This window comes from Phoenix dactylifera, chromosome 4, assembly GCF_009389715.1.
Source record: "Phoenix dactylifera cultivar Barhee BC4 chromosome 4, palm_55x_up_171113_PBpolish2nd_filt_p, whole genome shotgun sequence".
Lineage (NCBI taxonomy): Eukaryota > Viridiplantae > Streptophyta > Magnoliopsida > Arecales > Arecaceae > Phoenix > Phoenix dactylifera.
Window position 1 is genome coordinate 7759635 of NC_052395.1, and position 15979 is coordinate 7775613.

General features: G+C 42.9%; 2 protein-coding genes across 2 annotated transcripts; one reads left to right on the forward strand and one right to left on the reverse strand.

The window, feature by feature from the left end:
- The first annotated feature begins 2920 nt into the window (after positions 1-2920).
- Positions 2921-9546, forward strand: LOC103714207 (E3 ubiquitin-protein ligase SINAT5-like). Its single transcript, XM_008801391.2, has 3 exons — positions 2921-3717; positions 8085-8471; positions 8969-9546. The coding sequence occupies exons 1-3, from the start codon at positions 3511-3513 to the stop codon at positions 9329-9331; spliced, it is 957 nt and encodes a 318-aa protein (XP_008799613.2). The 5' UTR covers positions 2921-3510; the 3' UTR covers positions 9332-9546.
- A 2737-nt stretch (positions 9547-12283) lies between these two features.
- LOC103714206 (pentatricopeptide repeat-containing protein At3g49240, mitochondrial-like) lies at positions 12284-14853 on the reverse strand. Its single transcript, XM_008801390.4, has one exon. The coding sequence runs from the start codon at positions 14761-14763 to the stop codon at positions 12685-12687; it is 2079 nt and encodes a 692-aa protein (XP_008799612.2). The 5' UTR covers positions 14764-14853; the 3' UTR covers positions 12284-12684.
- Between the last annotated feature and the right edge of the window lie 1126 nt (positions 14854-15979).

Consider the following 15979-nt stretch of genomic DNA (forward strand, 5'->3'; position numbering starts at 1 on the left):
GTAGCCTATGGAAATCAGGAGTTGGTAGCCTATAGCCCAGCCTTTAGCGCCCGCCCCATCTCTCACTTGCTTTTTGCAGATGATTGCCTCCTACTCGCCAGGGCGAGGGTGACCGATGCGAAAGCCCTATAGGGCGTGTTGACAGAGTATTGCATGATATCTTAGCAGAGAGTCAACCTCCAGAAGTCAGCCATATACTTTAGTCTGAGTACGGAGCAAAGGGTGCGACGGGAGATCAAGGTGATTCTAGGGATGCAGGAGTAGGGGAACTTATTTATCTAGGGGTCCCCTTCCTAGGGAGGAAGTTGTGGGTGGCGGAGTGTTCTACCTTGATGGAGAGGGTACGGAGCAGACTTGAGAGCTGGAGGGCATCATCAGTCTCCATGATAGGTAGATTGACACTGATTAGATCAGTTTTGTGCTCTATGCCTATCTATCTGATGGCACATACTGTTGTGCCAAAGATGGTGCTGGTGGAGATTGAGCGGCTTATGCGGAGCTTCCTTTGGGGCTCCCTAGGGGGAGCCATGGGGTACATCTGGTGGCCTGGAAGAAAGTATGTCTGCCACTGCGAGAGAGTGATTTAGGTGTGGAGTCACTTATGGAGAGGCATGAGGCACTCCTAGCACGGCACGCGGTGCAGTTGGTCTTGGAGCCGCATGGATTTTGGAGTCGGGTCATGACGGCTAGATATGGTCACGTGGGATCTGACGAGCAGGTGGTAGGCGGCTAGAGGAGTTCCTTTATATGGCGAGAGATTGGGAGGTTTGTGCATATGGCCCTGGCGCATTCCAGGTGGCTGAACGGCAACGGTCGAAGCATTGACATGTGGGAGGACTCATGCGTGGACGCACTCTCATCGAGACTATGGCCGACGATGGTTTGCAGTGAGGGAGCGGTGGGGCTCCGGGTGTGTGACCTGCTCAAGCCGGAGGTGGCGGAGTGGGATGGCGATAGACTGGGCCAGTTGTTTGGGGAGCATTTGGCAAAGCGGGTTTGAGCACTCCCTATTCCGGGATCAGCCGGTCCGGATGTTAGGGTTTAGAGCACTACTTGTAGAGCCAGTGCCGGGATTGGTGATGTCTCTCGGGCTCTTCAGCGGGAGTCAGAGCCGGCCTTAGACTATGGCTGGGTGTGGGGGTTTGGGCTACATCAGAGGGTTGCTCTCTTCCGCTAGAATGTGGCCTAGGAGCGTCTGCCGATGAGTTCAATGCTGAGTAGATGAGGAGTGAGCATCTCTCCTCTATGCTTGGTTTGTGGGGTGGACGAGTCGGTGGATCATGTACTATTCTAGTGTGTGTGGGCAAAGGGTGCTTGGAGGTTGTTAGGGATCCCGGAGGATGCTTGGAGCCGGAGAGATGGTTTTCTGCAGGAGGTTCGGCAATGGTCTGGTATCCCGCAGAAGCGTTCCGTGGCTATTTGGGCAACCTGTACAGCTTATCAGGTATGGCTAGCCAGGAACACCCGGATATTTAGCGAGCTCAGTCCGTCCCCGCAGCTCATGATGGAGCAGGCTCGTGCACAGGTAGCAGAGATCATCCGTGCAGCTTCAGACCATAAACCTTTGACAGCTCGGGACATCTGGGGCTCTCATATTGCTTCAACTGCTCCACATAGGGTATTCTTTACGTACCTGAGAGCCCCCACCTCCGAGTTTTCTCAAGGTCAATTTTGATGGTTTAGTCATTGAAGGAGGTAGGAGGGGGGAGCTGGATTCATCATCAGGAGCCCAAGCTCCAGTGCAGTGGCAGCCGGGGGCTATCAGATTTTCGATACCTCGGTTCCTGGAGTAGAGCTGCGAGCGGCCTGGATGGGCATGTGCTACGCGCGACGAGCATGTGTTACGCGCGACGGGTGCTTCAGGCAAGTTCAATCATTCTGGAGGACGACTCGACTACGATTATCAGTTGGGTCCGAAAGGGCCCGAGCAATGTCGACGGAGTTCACCCCTTGCTCCGCAATATTTGGATGATGGTGAGTGAAAGTGTTATATTTTAGACTACGCATGTATATCGCGAAGCTAACGGGGCGGCCGACTGAGTGGCAGCATATGTAACGAGCCAATCTGGAGGCACCCTATGGACTGGGGAGGAAGGAATGCCCGAAGCGCTTCGGGACCTTTTGTTTTCTGATTCAATTGGGTATATTCGTACACGTGTTCTATGAAATGCCCGCTTTAGCACAAAAAAAAGAAAAAGAAAAAGAAAAAAAGAAACAACATTGCTCTTCTCCTTTAAATATCATACGTCACCCATTACCACTCAATTCACTCAAAAATCAACTAACCATTATTTTATTTTTTTTCTTTGGTTGAAAATAAATATATCATACATAGTGGGTACGAATACATCTAAAAAAATCAAAGGATATCAAGTTCCGAAATGCACCGGGTAGTCCCCTCTCCCCCAGCCACAGGGTCTCTCCAGAATAGTTAGCCACATAGGATGCTACCTAATCTGCTGCCACGTTAGCCTCGCGTTGTGCATGCTTAGCCTGCAAGGCCATTCCATTTCTCACCATTGTCCAAATATCTCTAAGGAGCAGGTGGTAATCATCCATCCCTTCCACGCTCTGCTGGATCCAGCCAATGACAATAGCCGAATCGCTCTCAAGCACTAAGGTGTTGGCTTGCAGCATGCGCCAAGCATACCTCAGGCTGATCCAAGCTATCCTCAACTCCTCCCCAAAATAGAGGTAGGGAAGATCAACCATCTTTGACATTCAAGGTAATTAAATAATTATATATATATATATATAAGGTGGCACGGGATGCTTATGGATAAGAGCATCATATCATCTCGGGATGACTAAGCTGAAGCCCATGCTCTTTTTTTTTTTAAAGATTAGGAACTTTATTTAGTGGGCTGTGACTGGCAAATCCTTACTCATTCATGCGTTTCTCTATCAAGCATTATCAGATGATCGCCATTCACCAAAACCTCCTTCCATGGCCGGACCGGATGCTGCCAACCTCCATCAGTCCATGCCCGTCACCAAGGAATGCATCGATTCCCCTCCCCTCAATTCCCCATATCAACAACAAATTTTCTTAATTACCAAACTTCTTGTTTCAGGCAAGGAGTTGCTCTCATCGCTCCTACCATACCTTGTATCCCTGCCCCCCCACAAAAAAAAAAAAAATCTAGCGTTAACCCGCTCCAATATTTTTAGACGAGAGGCGTTGGTCCTATTGGTCTAAACGCACCCAATTCCATCATTGCCTGTTATCACCCACCCTCATGACAAGCAAACATAACCATCAAAAAATAGCAAGCACTTCGAACTCCGTCCCCAATCCCAGTCCGTTTCCACCTCTGCTATTTCTTTAATCTCATTCGACGGTTATCCGCTCACCCCCGGTAAGCCGGAGTCACGCAAGGAAGAAAAGAAAGCCAAGAAAGGCACGGGCTTTGGCCTTTGGCTTCGGTCCCTCGAGAGAGGGAGAGAGAGAGGGAGAGAGGGGAGAGGAGAAGGAGCGAGAGGGACGAGCTCTCGATCTCTCTCAGGGAGATGGAGTTGGATAGCATCGAGTGCGTGTCGTCGTCGGACGGGATGGACGAGGAGAAGGCCGCCGCTGCGCTTCATTACCACCCATCCTCGAAGCCCCACGGCGGCGGCGGCGTGGTCAAGCCGAGGATCTCTCCGGCTTCGACCGGCGTCCACGAGCTGCTCGAGTGCCCCGTCTGCACCAATTCCATGTACCCTCCGATCCACCAGGTAGGTTGGTTAGTTTCGTCTTTTGGATTGTGGAGTGGTTCCGAATTCTAATTGCTGCGTTCCTCTTGATTACTGGGCTTAATGCAAGAATTTGATGATCTAAACTTGCGATCTTTTTTCGGTAATTCTCGTTGGGATGGCGAAATTGGAGGGCAAGGGTGGGATCTTTTGGGTGTTTTAGGGGATTCGGATTTGGGTCCCGATTTGTTTCGTCAATTTTGGGTTAAATTTGATAATACAAATGACTGAATTTGATGTTCTGTACGAATTCGAGAAGCAAGATGGTCGAATGATCGGGCGACATCTGACTTATGTTTGATTTTTAAGGGGATTTTGTCCTTTTTTATCTGTTTGGTTATGCTTGTTTGAAAAATCGTTTCTTGATTTTCTTGTATCGAATGGGGCATGATACGAAATAGGCTTGTCTATTAAAGGCTTTGGTTCTTCTCGTACATGGTTTTCCTTTTTGTTTTGGTAGTACGAGACCGCGGCATTCTAGCTTTTGAATGGATATTTCGGGATATTGGTTTCTTTATCACTGTTGTGCAATGTATCGTTTGAAACTTGGGGCATAATGCAATAATTTCTGGTTCTAAGTATATCATTGATCCAATATCTGAGTCCCTTTGTTTGTTTGGCTCTTGTTCTTTACAAATTCTAGGTCATGATGGTTCTGGCTTCGTGTTTATCGGTCGTGTTTATCAGAAATGTGCTGAAAAGAACTTATTGATTCGAATGAATTGATATGCCAGGCGTTTTTTTAATTGTATAGGAAGATGCCTATCATTTTCGCTTTCTAAAATGTTTTTACTGAAGGAGTTGGTACACATTATATTTGACATGTTTTATTGATGGTTAATTGAGACATATGGATAAGTGCATGCTAAATTTTCTGGTCAAATATTTTTTTTAACAGTGCATTGGTTGGAACTGGTTGTTGTATCATACCAAAATATGGTTGTCTTTAATTTATGGCTGTTTTTCCTGCTGCCATGGGTCTTCTTCAGCAACTATCTGAATCTACCTGTCCAGTAAAGTGAATTTCAGACAAACATTTAACAAAGCATAATATACGGTTGAGAAGTCTGGTTTCTTCTGATCAGCATCAATTGCATGATATCAATCAGAGGAGTTTGAGTCATCATGTAATCATTTTATTGAGACTTTTTTTTTCTAGGTACTTTTGAATTAACATTATATAATTTGCTTGTGTATTCTAAGATGGGTTTTAGGGGGTAAAAAAATAAGAGCAGCATTTAGTTATTTTTTCATACATAATTGATCTTGAAAGGCCTGGTTGAGCATTTTGTATTGGATCTTCTTTTTTGACCTTTTCTAAATTAGTGGTGAATATGCTAATGAAGAAACAAAGAATGTCTACCCATAATCTTTGTTTTGTTTTTTATAGAGAGAACACCTAAGGAACCTTCATAATCACCAGATTCTAAGAGTTCAAAGTCCTTGAAATACAATAAAAATCTACCTATAAAAGAGAAAAGTCACTTGATTTCCTTCAATATCTCTCAATAGGACCAAAGAACAAGAAAAGAAATTCAAGTGGCAGAGTGGAATAATCATCGCACAAACTTCTCTACTAACGTCAACCATGTTGAACCTATTTTTAGCCTTTCCCTCAAAATTTGCCTGCATATATCTGTCAGATTTTCATTCACATTAAACATGGGAATATCAAATCCACTTGGTTTTTGATTCCATACTTCTCCAAGTTCTAACCAAATAACCAAGTTGTCAGGATGCATGTAAAGTTGGTGGTAGCCTCCTAGATCTTCCTCGCTACCGGAAAGGAAAAGGCAGGGGCAATTTTCATCAACTATATTGCATCACATGCATATTAAAGAATTATTGAAGGCCATATTCCTTAACACTGACATTTAGGGGAACACTTGGATCATTTTAATGGTAGAATGTTTTTAGCCTGTCCTGGATATAAGAGCAATTTTGTTTGAATATGAGGAGGAATTGAAAAATCCATATAAAAGAAAAAACCCCTTAGCACACCTTTCCTAAGCCCATGTCATTTCTTTCAAGATCATCGAGGCCATGTCAAAGCTTCAACATGATGGTTAATTTTTTAAGATTATAACTTTGGCAGTTTCCTTCTTATCAGATGGCCTAGGTACACTTCATCACCTTGCATCTTATAACAATATTGAACCAATATCCTCTTCTGACTCTCTCAAAGCATGTATAATTGCAAGTTTAGAGAGTGACTTCCAAGGAAGAAGGACCACTCTCAACATGCCCCTAACTTATTCCCCCTTATCACATTAAATTTAACCTATAAAGGCATGTTGTTCTCTAAAGAGCCCCACCAAAGGGAATCACAAACCTTGCAGGTTGGGCACCTCACTAATTCAGCCCTTCCTCTATCAAGGCTTTTCCCACCTTTGTGGAGTGACTTGTCATCCTTCCACAAGTCAGCAAACTCCTAAGGCCATCCCTTAAGGCAACGAAATTTGGAAGCCACTCAACTGGTGTTATCTTTGAGTCTCTTCTCATGCAGCCTACCTTTCCTACAAAGAAAAAGATTATGCACATTGTTATCATCAGTCTTCCATTTACTCCAAAGAATACCACTTGTTAGGGTTGTATAGGCTGTAAGCTGTAGTACCTTATTGGACCCAAGCTCCTTATGCATATATGCTCTAATTTTTCTAGCCTTGCCCTCCCCACCCCTCCCCCAAACCCAAACCCCAATAAAAGGAAAAAGGAGGTATTGACTAACGTTTTAGAGCTGTGCTTACTGTGGTTCTATATTGATTGATGCCTTGGTACACATTAATGGTGCTAGTTTATGAGAGGAGAGGGGCAGTTGAACACCGTTCTGTTCATCATTAGTGAATGTGCTTCTTCTCTATAATGGTTATCCTGGCATTAGAAGTGTTGTTCTTAACTAATGACTGTGGAACTTCCTATTTTGCCAACACATGCATACTATGCCTTTATATATGTTTCTTATCTTTCTTGTTGCAAATATTATAGCTTTTTCCCTGGATTTTATGCATGCTTTGTCAAGATTAACTCAGAGATTATTTGTTATTGACTATTAATTGTTGATTGCTTTGAACTGAACCATATTTCTTTTCTTACCCCATGTAGCAAAACCTTGTTGGAAGTTACGCTGTTTTCCTTTTGATTTATTTTTTCTGTTCTTTTTCTTGGCCAACATAGCTCTAGGAATCTCAGTACACAAACCATTGAAATTATTGAAATACAAACTGGTGGTGTTACCCATCCCAACAAATGATTTTCTACCCTTTGTGATTCATTTCAGTCATGTCTTCGGGCAAATTATTGGGTCCAAACTGAAACTAGAGCAAGCAAACAGAAGGCCTATAACTGGGCAATTTTGCTGTAAGCACTGATTGTCTTGATTAACTGATCACATGGTCGACTACCATTATGTTTGACAATTTTGCTGATAGCTTGCTATATTCATGACTTTTCTACATTCTTGAGTTTTTGTCTTAACCCTCATAATAAATAATCACTGTGATTATTATAAGACACACATATTAGATTGTTTTATAGTATTAAAAAAATCCGTTCACAGCTTACAAACATAAACCACTTTGTGGCATTCTCAGTGGATAATCCAGTTTATTTATATGAAATGGAGTTATCAGTCCACTTGCCAAACTATTAGGTTCTCTTAGAACTTGCTCATGTTTACTGGACCCAGGGAAAAAAAACATCCAATCACTTTGTTTGTTGTAATTGGTTTTCAGTTGCTAATTATATGCTACCATCTTGATCATAAAAATCATACTTATTGGCATTCATTTTTGAGATTAATATATTTATAGGATGTCTTGGTTAACTTCCTACAGATGTGATAGCCACATTCTCAGTGGATGCTATGTTGTTCTTACAGATGTGTTATGGTGTATGGTGAATAAAATGTCTAATCATTCATGAACTAATGTATAAAACATGCAATTGTAGTTTTAACTTTCTATTAGCATCGAATTGTCTCTTTAGTCTGTTTGTTTTAATCTCTTGTTGTGTAATCTAATCGGTGCAATTTTGATCTCCTATAATGTTTGCTCTCAGGTAGCTTTAAAATTGTGCTTTATTATCTGTGATGATGGGCAAAGGGTTTTCATTGTTGGCAAATAGATTAAATATTTGATAAGTATATGACAATCACGTATAGCTTGAAGAAAGCGAGGCAACTTGCAATGCATATTGTCATAGGTGAATTTATTTTGGATTCAGAAACATCTGAGTTATCATGTAACTGGAAACATGAAAGTAACCATTACTCCTGAAATTTCTGCATCTTTTAGTATTTCATTGCTTGCAGTGGATGTTTCTCATGAGTCATGAATAGCTGGCTTTTGCAGTGCCTCAACGGGCATACACTGTGTTCAGAATGTAAAACAAGGGTACACAACCGCTGCCCTACTTGTAGACAGGAGCTTGGAGACATCAGGTGTTTAGCATTGGAGAAGGTGGCGGAATCACTTGAGCTTGCCTGCAAGTATAGCTCACTAGGCTGTCCAGAAATCTATCCATACTACAGCAAGCTCAAGCATGAAGCTCAGTGCAACTTCAGACCATACAACTGCCCATATGCAGGTTCTGAATGCTCTGTTGTAGGTGACATTCCTTTCTTGGTCACGCATTTACAGGATAACCATAAAGTAGACATGCACAGTGGATGCACGTTCAACCATCGATATGTGAAGTCCAATCCGCGAGAGGTTGAAAATGCTACCTGGATGCTGACTGTAAGTATGTTTGTATTCATGTATTTCCAACTGAAATATGCATTTCTTTGTACATTTGCTTCTCTTTATTATGAATTCTCAGCAATCGCTTAATTGTGCAGTGCAATGCACCTATGCATCCCCCCTCCCCCTCTCAACAATCTTTTTTTTTCCTCAAAAAAAATGCACCCATGAATCAGAACAAGTTAGCCCGGGTAGCAAGTTACTTCCCCCTTCCACAAAATAGTTAAAGTGAAAAATCCATGAACATGTGGAACTATTTCAAATTGCAAGATCAATCATGTTGGTGGTCTTTTTTTCTTTTTTTTCCCTTTAAAGAAGGTATCTATTAGTGAAATTCACTTGAAATATCAACTAGTGAATTTTCTGTTTATAATAAAGAAAGTAGTGGATGGGTTTAATGATATAACATTGAGATGTAAGATGGCTACAAATCAGAGTCATCTGCAACACTGCTTGCCAATTCAGTACTAAACTTTGCTTTTGATTCTGTCCAGGTCTTCAACTGTTTCGGGCAGTACTTCTGCTTACACTTTGAGGCATTCCAGATAGGGATGGCCCCAGTATACATGGCATTTCTGCGCTTCATGGGTGATGAGAATGAAGCAAGAAATTTCTGCTATAGCCTTGAGGTTGGGGCTAATGGCAGAAAGCTAATATGGGAAGGCACCCCCCGAAGCATCCGTGATAGCCACCGCAAAGTGCGGGACAGTCATGATGGCCTCATAATCCAGAGAAATATGGCGCTCTTCATCTCTGGAGGAGATAGGAAAGAGCTGAAGCTGCGGGTTACGGGTCGCATATGGAAGGAACAACAAGACCCTGATTCTGGAGTGTGCATACCCAATCTCTGCCACTGAAACTAAAACCATATGTAAAATTTGCATCTCCCGAATCCACATTACGTCAGTGTTATCTTTGTTACTTGTTGGTAACATTGTTTGCCATTTTATGTTTAAATTAAGGATAGAGGGAGAAATGTTGTGAATTCTGTCATAACAGGATTTAAGTTGTGAATTGTCTAATAAGCATTAATCTGTCAGTCACCAGATAAGAATATATGTTGTATCATTTAGATCATAGATATCGTAGAGCTGACAAGAGCTCATTCCTCTGTGTTAGACCAGACACTAGTGCTGCATGAAGATGCATCATTGGTACGAAGAGAAAGAAAAGTAAAAATACTGTTTCAGGAGGAAAATTAACGCATGTTCAGCAACTCTAAACACCATTTCCGAGTGTGATGCTCCTGGCTGTGTTGCTGGAAACACTAGTGGATATCCCAGTACTCTATATTTAAAATAGAATTGGACAAATCTACAATTTCTGTGCAGTTTTCAGAGCAGAGTCGGAGATATGGCATTCTCATGGAAGGAGGCTAATTAAAATCCGGCATATCTAAATATAGATTTTAGCCTTCTATAACAAACTTTTCACATTGAGTCCTCTTTCTTCTTCCATGCCCACCTAAATATTTTCTGTCTACACTTTTCTGCTCCAGCTATCTCCGACATTTTCCAGGTCCTGCCTGCATTCGTAGACCAGCATCCCCTTTCTTTCTGGCCAATCTATTTGGCAGCCAATATAAGTTTCTCCAGTCCTGTCACTTTGCCTTGGGTCCATTTTCCTAGCTTTCTTTCCCTCCTGTCAAGGATGTTCCCTCCACCATAGATCGGCCATGCAGCTCTCTAATCAAACATCTTAATTCCTTGATGTGGATTCACAAAACCCACAGAAATCTTGTTTCATTGGCTGCAATCTTTCGATCGACCCATTAAAATTACATTCCTTCTGGGCAAATCACCTCATCCAATTGGACTGCACTCCCTATCAGGTTATTCAAAGGTCTTTTGAGCGTGCATGGATCATGCATGAGCTTTCCCTTGGTTTACTGTTCATTGAATTGTTGTTTGTGAGCTCTTCGGCATGTCCAGGGATGTCCTGTAGTTAATGCCTTTTTGGTTTATGTTTGTGTGGGAGCTCAGGTGGCTCACCTATGTTGAGTATTTTGTCACATTGTACTGCCACCACAGTATAAATAATACCACCTCGCTTATCCAAAAAAAAAAAAAACGGGGGTCTTGCTCTTCTTAATCCTACCAAAAACTTCCTGCAGTCTCTCCACTCCTGCTAATTTAGCCTTGGGTGTACAGGTCTCTACCGCAATTGGCTTCTTTCCCTCGCTGGAACCTTGTCCTGGTCACTGATAATATCACCACCGTAGGCTCCATACAAATCGTAATAATCATCATATACAAGAAGGAAAAAAATACAAACCAGAAACATCAACCTAAAAAAAAGGATGAAGAGAAAGAACTACTTAGATTGAGGCCGTAAGTATGGTGATGCCCCCTCCCCCCTAAAGAAAAGAAAAAGAAAAATAAAATCCAAATACCTGCTCCTAAACAATGGATGATAGATACTCAGGCTCTAGATGCCACTCGGCAATATCCTCTCTGCTTCATAGAGAATTAGAATCTTACAAATCTTTATTAGGAAAAATAGACTATAGATAATCTGATACATGTGATGTATCAGGCAGTTCTTGAGGTACTGGCGGATGGTTTGGAGATAAAACAGATATTTGAATCATAAAATACATGAAAATTCATATCCTCGATGCATATGCACTCACAAACATGTCAACAATTGGAAGGGAAGAACGGCTCAGTTCTAAGGTCAGCTTTGAAAACATGTATGATTGTCCAAATAACAATTATCCCGTATCGACACAGAAAGATGAATAGGCTGAAATAGCAGAAAGGCTAATCTTTCATTTTGAATCAATTAATCTTCCAGAAATTACCTTGATCTCAATAAAGATCTTCAACAAGGATTGCATTTTCCCTCTCCATTTTTGCCGTTACAATCCCTTAGAATATTATGCCAAGGGGGGAGATGTCAGGTTTAAGTAAGGGCTTTATGGTGAAAATGTGTGTTGCCAAAGGTAGACTCCAGACATCATCAATTCCTGTTCTAGACAAATATACACTGCTTTTCTCAAGATAAAATCAAAGCCACAAAATCTGCAACAAGAAGATAGCTGGGATCACAAAGATGTGGGTCGCTAACATCGGCTCTTCTTTAGGAAAGCTTCAATTACAAGGTATCATTGTTGGTATCCATCAAATACTGAAATAATTCAACCAACTGCATTAAGTATAAAGTTTCCCAAACAATGTATTGAAATGCTCACTATAGAGAACACCTTCAACATGACATCTCCAATAAATACTTCAGGAAGCGTACTCGAAATGCAGCGTATTCGAAACGCAAACTTGAAAGTGCCAAAAACTCTCATGATAAGCAACGATTTGACATACAAAATCTGATGGGTGAAACATCATACACAATCACAAAATATCACAGATTACATTCTTAACATGCTAAATGAGCAGAAAATTAGACAAAAACGAAGTATCGTCATCAGAAGGTAACTGTGGCTAATCTTTAATCAGCTCTTTTGCCACTTTGTCAGTAAGAGAACAGTTAAATTGCCTCAAACTATCATGATACTTATCCAACTGGATATGAATAAACCATTTTATATAAATTAAAAATCCAGATTTGTTACAAAGCTCAAGCTCTCTGCAGAAACTTTGGATCATAACTTTGCTTGCAAAACTCAAGCTCTCTTTTTGATCAACATTGAATCTATTAACAATTAAGATGTTGAAAAAGCATTCCAACATTCATGTAAATCACAGAAAATCAACAATTTATCCCAAGACAAAGGAGGTAGGGATAACACATCAGCTCACAACACCCAATCTCTTTGCCTGAAGCCTACTTACAAAAAGAACCAGAGCACAAAAAAGAAAAAAAAAAGTACACATAAGAGGACATGCAGAGAGGTACATGAAATACTAACAAAAGGCTCTGGTAACAGAGCAAGCATATAAAGAAAAAGACAGTTCGTGGTGCACAAATAATGATAACTTTGAAATACTCCAAGATGTCCACTAATGCATCTCCAGATTACAATGGATGGAACACATTTTGAGCCAAAACTTTCATTTCCAATGATGACTAATATCCATGCTTATAAAACCTTACTCACATTTTCAATGATGACCCTTATAAAAATACCCAAATGATTAGCTAGCTACATTCCCTGCAACAGTTCAGAATCACGGCAACAGATGAAATCCAGTACAGAGAAGAGTTGTCCTTGCTGAGATACTAAATTAGATACTGTCAAACAAGCTCAGATTCATGAAGCTGATACCTGCTGAGCAGCATCTCCAGCTCCTCCTTTTGTTTCATCAGTCAAGCTACCGTTATCATGCTCTTCTTTCAGCACCTGTGCATCGGATACATTCATACTGTTAGCTTCTTCATCTCCAGCTTTCTTTGTCTCAACCGATCCACTACCATTTCTCTCTTCTTTCAGCAATCCCCCATCAGAAGCAGTGGCAGCAGCAGGTGTGGACTCTTCCTTTGCCGCTTCCTTTCTCCGTCCCAAAACAGCCTCGATAGCTGCAGCACTGGCTCTGGCAGCAGCTGCCTCCTTCGCAGCAGCCTCGGCCTTCTTCCTCTCCTCTTCTTCCTTGGCAAGAGCCTCAGCTCTCGCCTTCTCTTCTGCCGCTCGAGCCAATGCCTCGGCCTTCTCCCTTTCCACATCCTCGTACAATTTTCCAAAGTCGTCCTCTCTCCCTTCTTTCCTTAAAGCCCCCTCCACAAGCTCCTTCATTTCTTCACTGAAAGTCACCCCTTCATCTAACAGCATTTCCCTAACCACCTTAAGTCCATCATCCAACCTCTCAGCCTCGACAAATGCCTTCAGCAGTATCTCATAACTCGTGATGTTCGGCTTCGCCTCCTTCTCCTTCATCTGGTCATAGAACCCCCTAGCCTCATCAAGCCTTCCGACGTTCGCCAACCCTCCTATAACCTTATTGTATGCGTTCGTATTCGGCCTCAGCCCCAATTCCACCATTTTGTTGAAGTAACCCGTGGCATCATCCACCCTATCCACACCAAAACATGCTTCCACCAAAAGAATATATGTGTACTCATCCGGGTTGATCCCACGCTCCCCCATCTCCCTGTACAGCTCCTCAGCCTCGGTGACCAATTCATTCTTCCCGAGTTGATCGATCAGATTGTTATAAGACAGCGTGTCCGGGCTGCAATTCTTCTCGCCCATCCTCTTGAACACAACAACCGCCTCGTCGAACATTCCGGCGAGGCAATAAGCATCCACCATCACATTGAAAGTCCCCAAGTTCACGGCGATCTTCCGCGGCGGGTTGTGCTCATTCATCATCCTATCAAACAAACCGACCGCCTCCTCCAACTTTCCGTTCCTTCCCAGCGCGTCCAGCACCGAATTGGAGCTGACAGCCCCGAACCTTACTTTGGAACCATCGCCAAGAACTTCGTTGTACATATCCATCGCCTCCTTCTCCATGCCTTTCCTGAAGTAGCCCTTCATGAGATTCCCGTAGACAGCCCCATCGAGAATTGGACCGCCGCCGAACTTCTCCTTGAGCTCCTCGAAGAGGGAGAGGACGCGGTCAGGGTCGTCGCTCTTGACGAAGCCGGCCATGAGGAAGTTGTAGATGATGGGGTCGGGAGCGCAGAAGCCCTTGGCAGCCATGTCATCCTTGAGCTCGAGGGCCTGGTCGAGCTTGGCGTTGTCGACGAGGCCCTTGACGAGGATGCGGTAGGTGGTGGGGGAGGGGTTAAAGGGGGCGTCTTTGAGGATGAGGCGGTAGTGCTCGAGGGCGGTGTCGGTCTTGCGGCAGTCGCAGTAGGCCTGGAGGAGGAGGTTGTGGGTGATGACGGTGGGGGAGACAGAGGCCTGGGTGATGAAGCGATGGAGGGAGAGGAGGTCTGCGTAGCGGGATTGGCGGAGGAGGGCGGCGAGGACGGCATTGCAGGTGAAGATGGTGGGGCGGCAGTTGGAGTAGATGGAATGGCGGACGAGGAGGGAGGCCTCGTCGAGGTCGTTCTCGCGGATGAGGGTCAGGATGCGGTTGTGGAGGGTGAGGCGGTTGCCGGCGAGGGCGGAGACGGGCTCCGGGAGCTTGGGGGCGTTGGGGTTGGATGCGGTTTTGGGGCCCGGCGGGGGACGGCGGGGGGCGGAGGAGGGGGGTTGCTGGCGGAGGGAGGAGAGCGGGGGCTCGATGCGAAGGCGGCGCTTGCGGCGGCGGCGCTCGGCGGCGGCCTCCTCGGGGGTGGCGAAGGAGAGGAAGCGGAGGCGGAACGGGGCGGCGGCAGGGAAGGGGTGCGGGTAGGGTTTTTTTAGGGATTTGAAGTGGGAGAAAAGGGGCTTGGAGAGGGCCATCTCCTTTGGCGGTTGGTTTGGCGACTGGCGACCGAGGAGAGGAGAGGAGGAGACGAGCGGGGAGAAATGCGTATCAGGGGTTCGGGGTAAGGACAGGGTGTTTTGGTAGTTTGATGGTGATACGGAAGGCAAAGATAGAAGGTAGGAATATCCTGTGATGCTTAGCCCGAATCTTGATGCACCAAACCGAGGGTTGCCTTGGGCTTATTTATTTATTTTTGTTAAGTGGATTTTTATGTAAGTAATCATTTAATTATCGATTTTGCAAGAAATTGTATTAATGATTCTATTTATTCTAAAATGATACATATTTGGAATTTTTTGAACAGTTTCACCTTTGAATCCAAGTATGAGATGGATGACAGTAGGTAAACATCTGCCATATATCGAAATATCTATGGTTGCTTGAGGGTATTTGCAAATATATATCGCTCATCTCGTATTTACATCTAAATATATAATTATTTAAAAATCTTTAAATTTGTCGCAAAAGTATAATTTTTTTACAAAATAAATAATTAAATAAATTTTGCCTATTTATTTATTTATTTGAAGTTCACTTACTAGTTTAAGTTTTCAAACTTTTCTTATATAAAGGTTTGGGGTTGGGGGGGGGGGGCTGGAATAAAGGTTTGGGGTTGGGGGGGGGGGGGGTTGGTTTTGCATTAAACGTGAAGGAAGGAGAGAAAATGAATCAAGTTACAAAATAAAATAACTATCTGAAATAAATAACGTTATCAACTATAGAATAATTTTAATTTATTTGTGACCGTTTAAATAATCAAATTATTATCCTCAGAATTTATATAGAGATACAAATTTTAAATATATATTATCTTTCTATCCAATAAAATGTCAAATAAAGGTTGACTTGCATTGGAATAACCATTACAAAAAAATAATACCTAAATAATAATTATTATCTGAATTCTTATAATATATCTCTACTTATATCATGGAAAAGCACCCTAAGTCCAGGGCCTCCTGCAAGACGTCAAGAGAAGGAAAAATAATAATAATAAAGTTTTAAAAAAAACAGAGAAAAAGGAGTCCAGCGTCTTCTAGACTCCAATGCTTCTCCGTCTGCGAGGCAAAGCCCGAAAAAACATTTCTCTGGATGGGTCCTATTTTTGTTAATTAGCATATGAATTCTAATTATGTATAACATGAAAAGGAATCGTTCAAGTCATTATAACGTCTGTTATTTAAACATTAG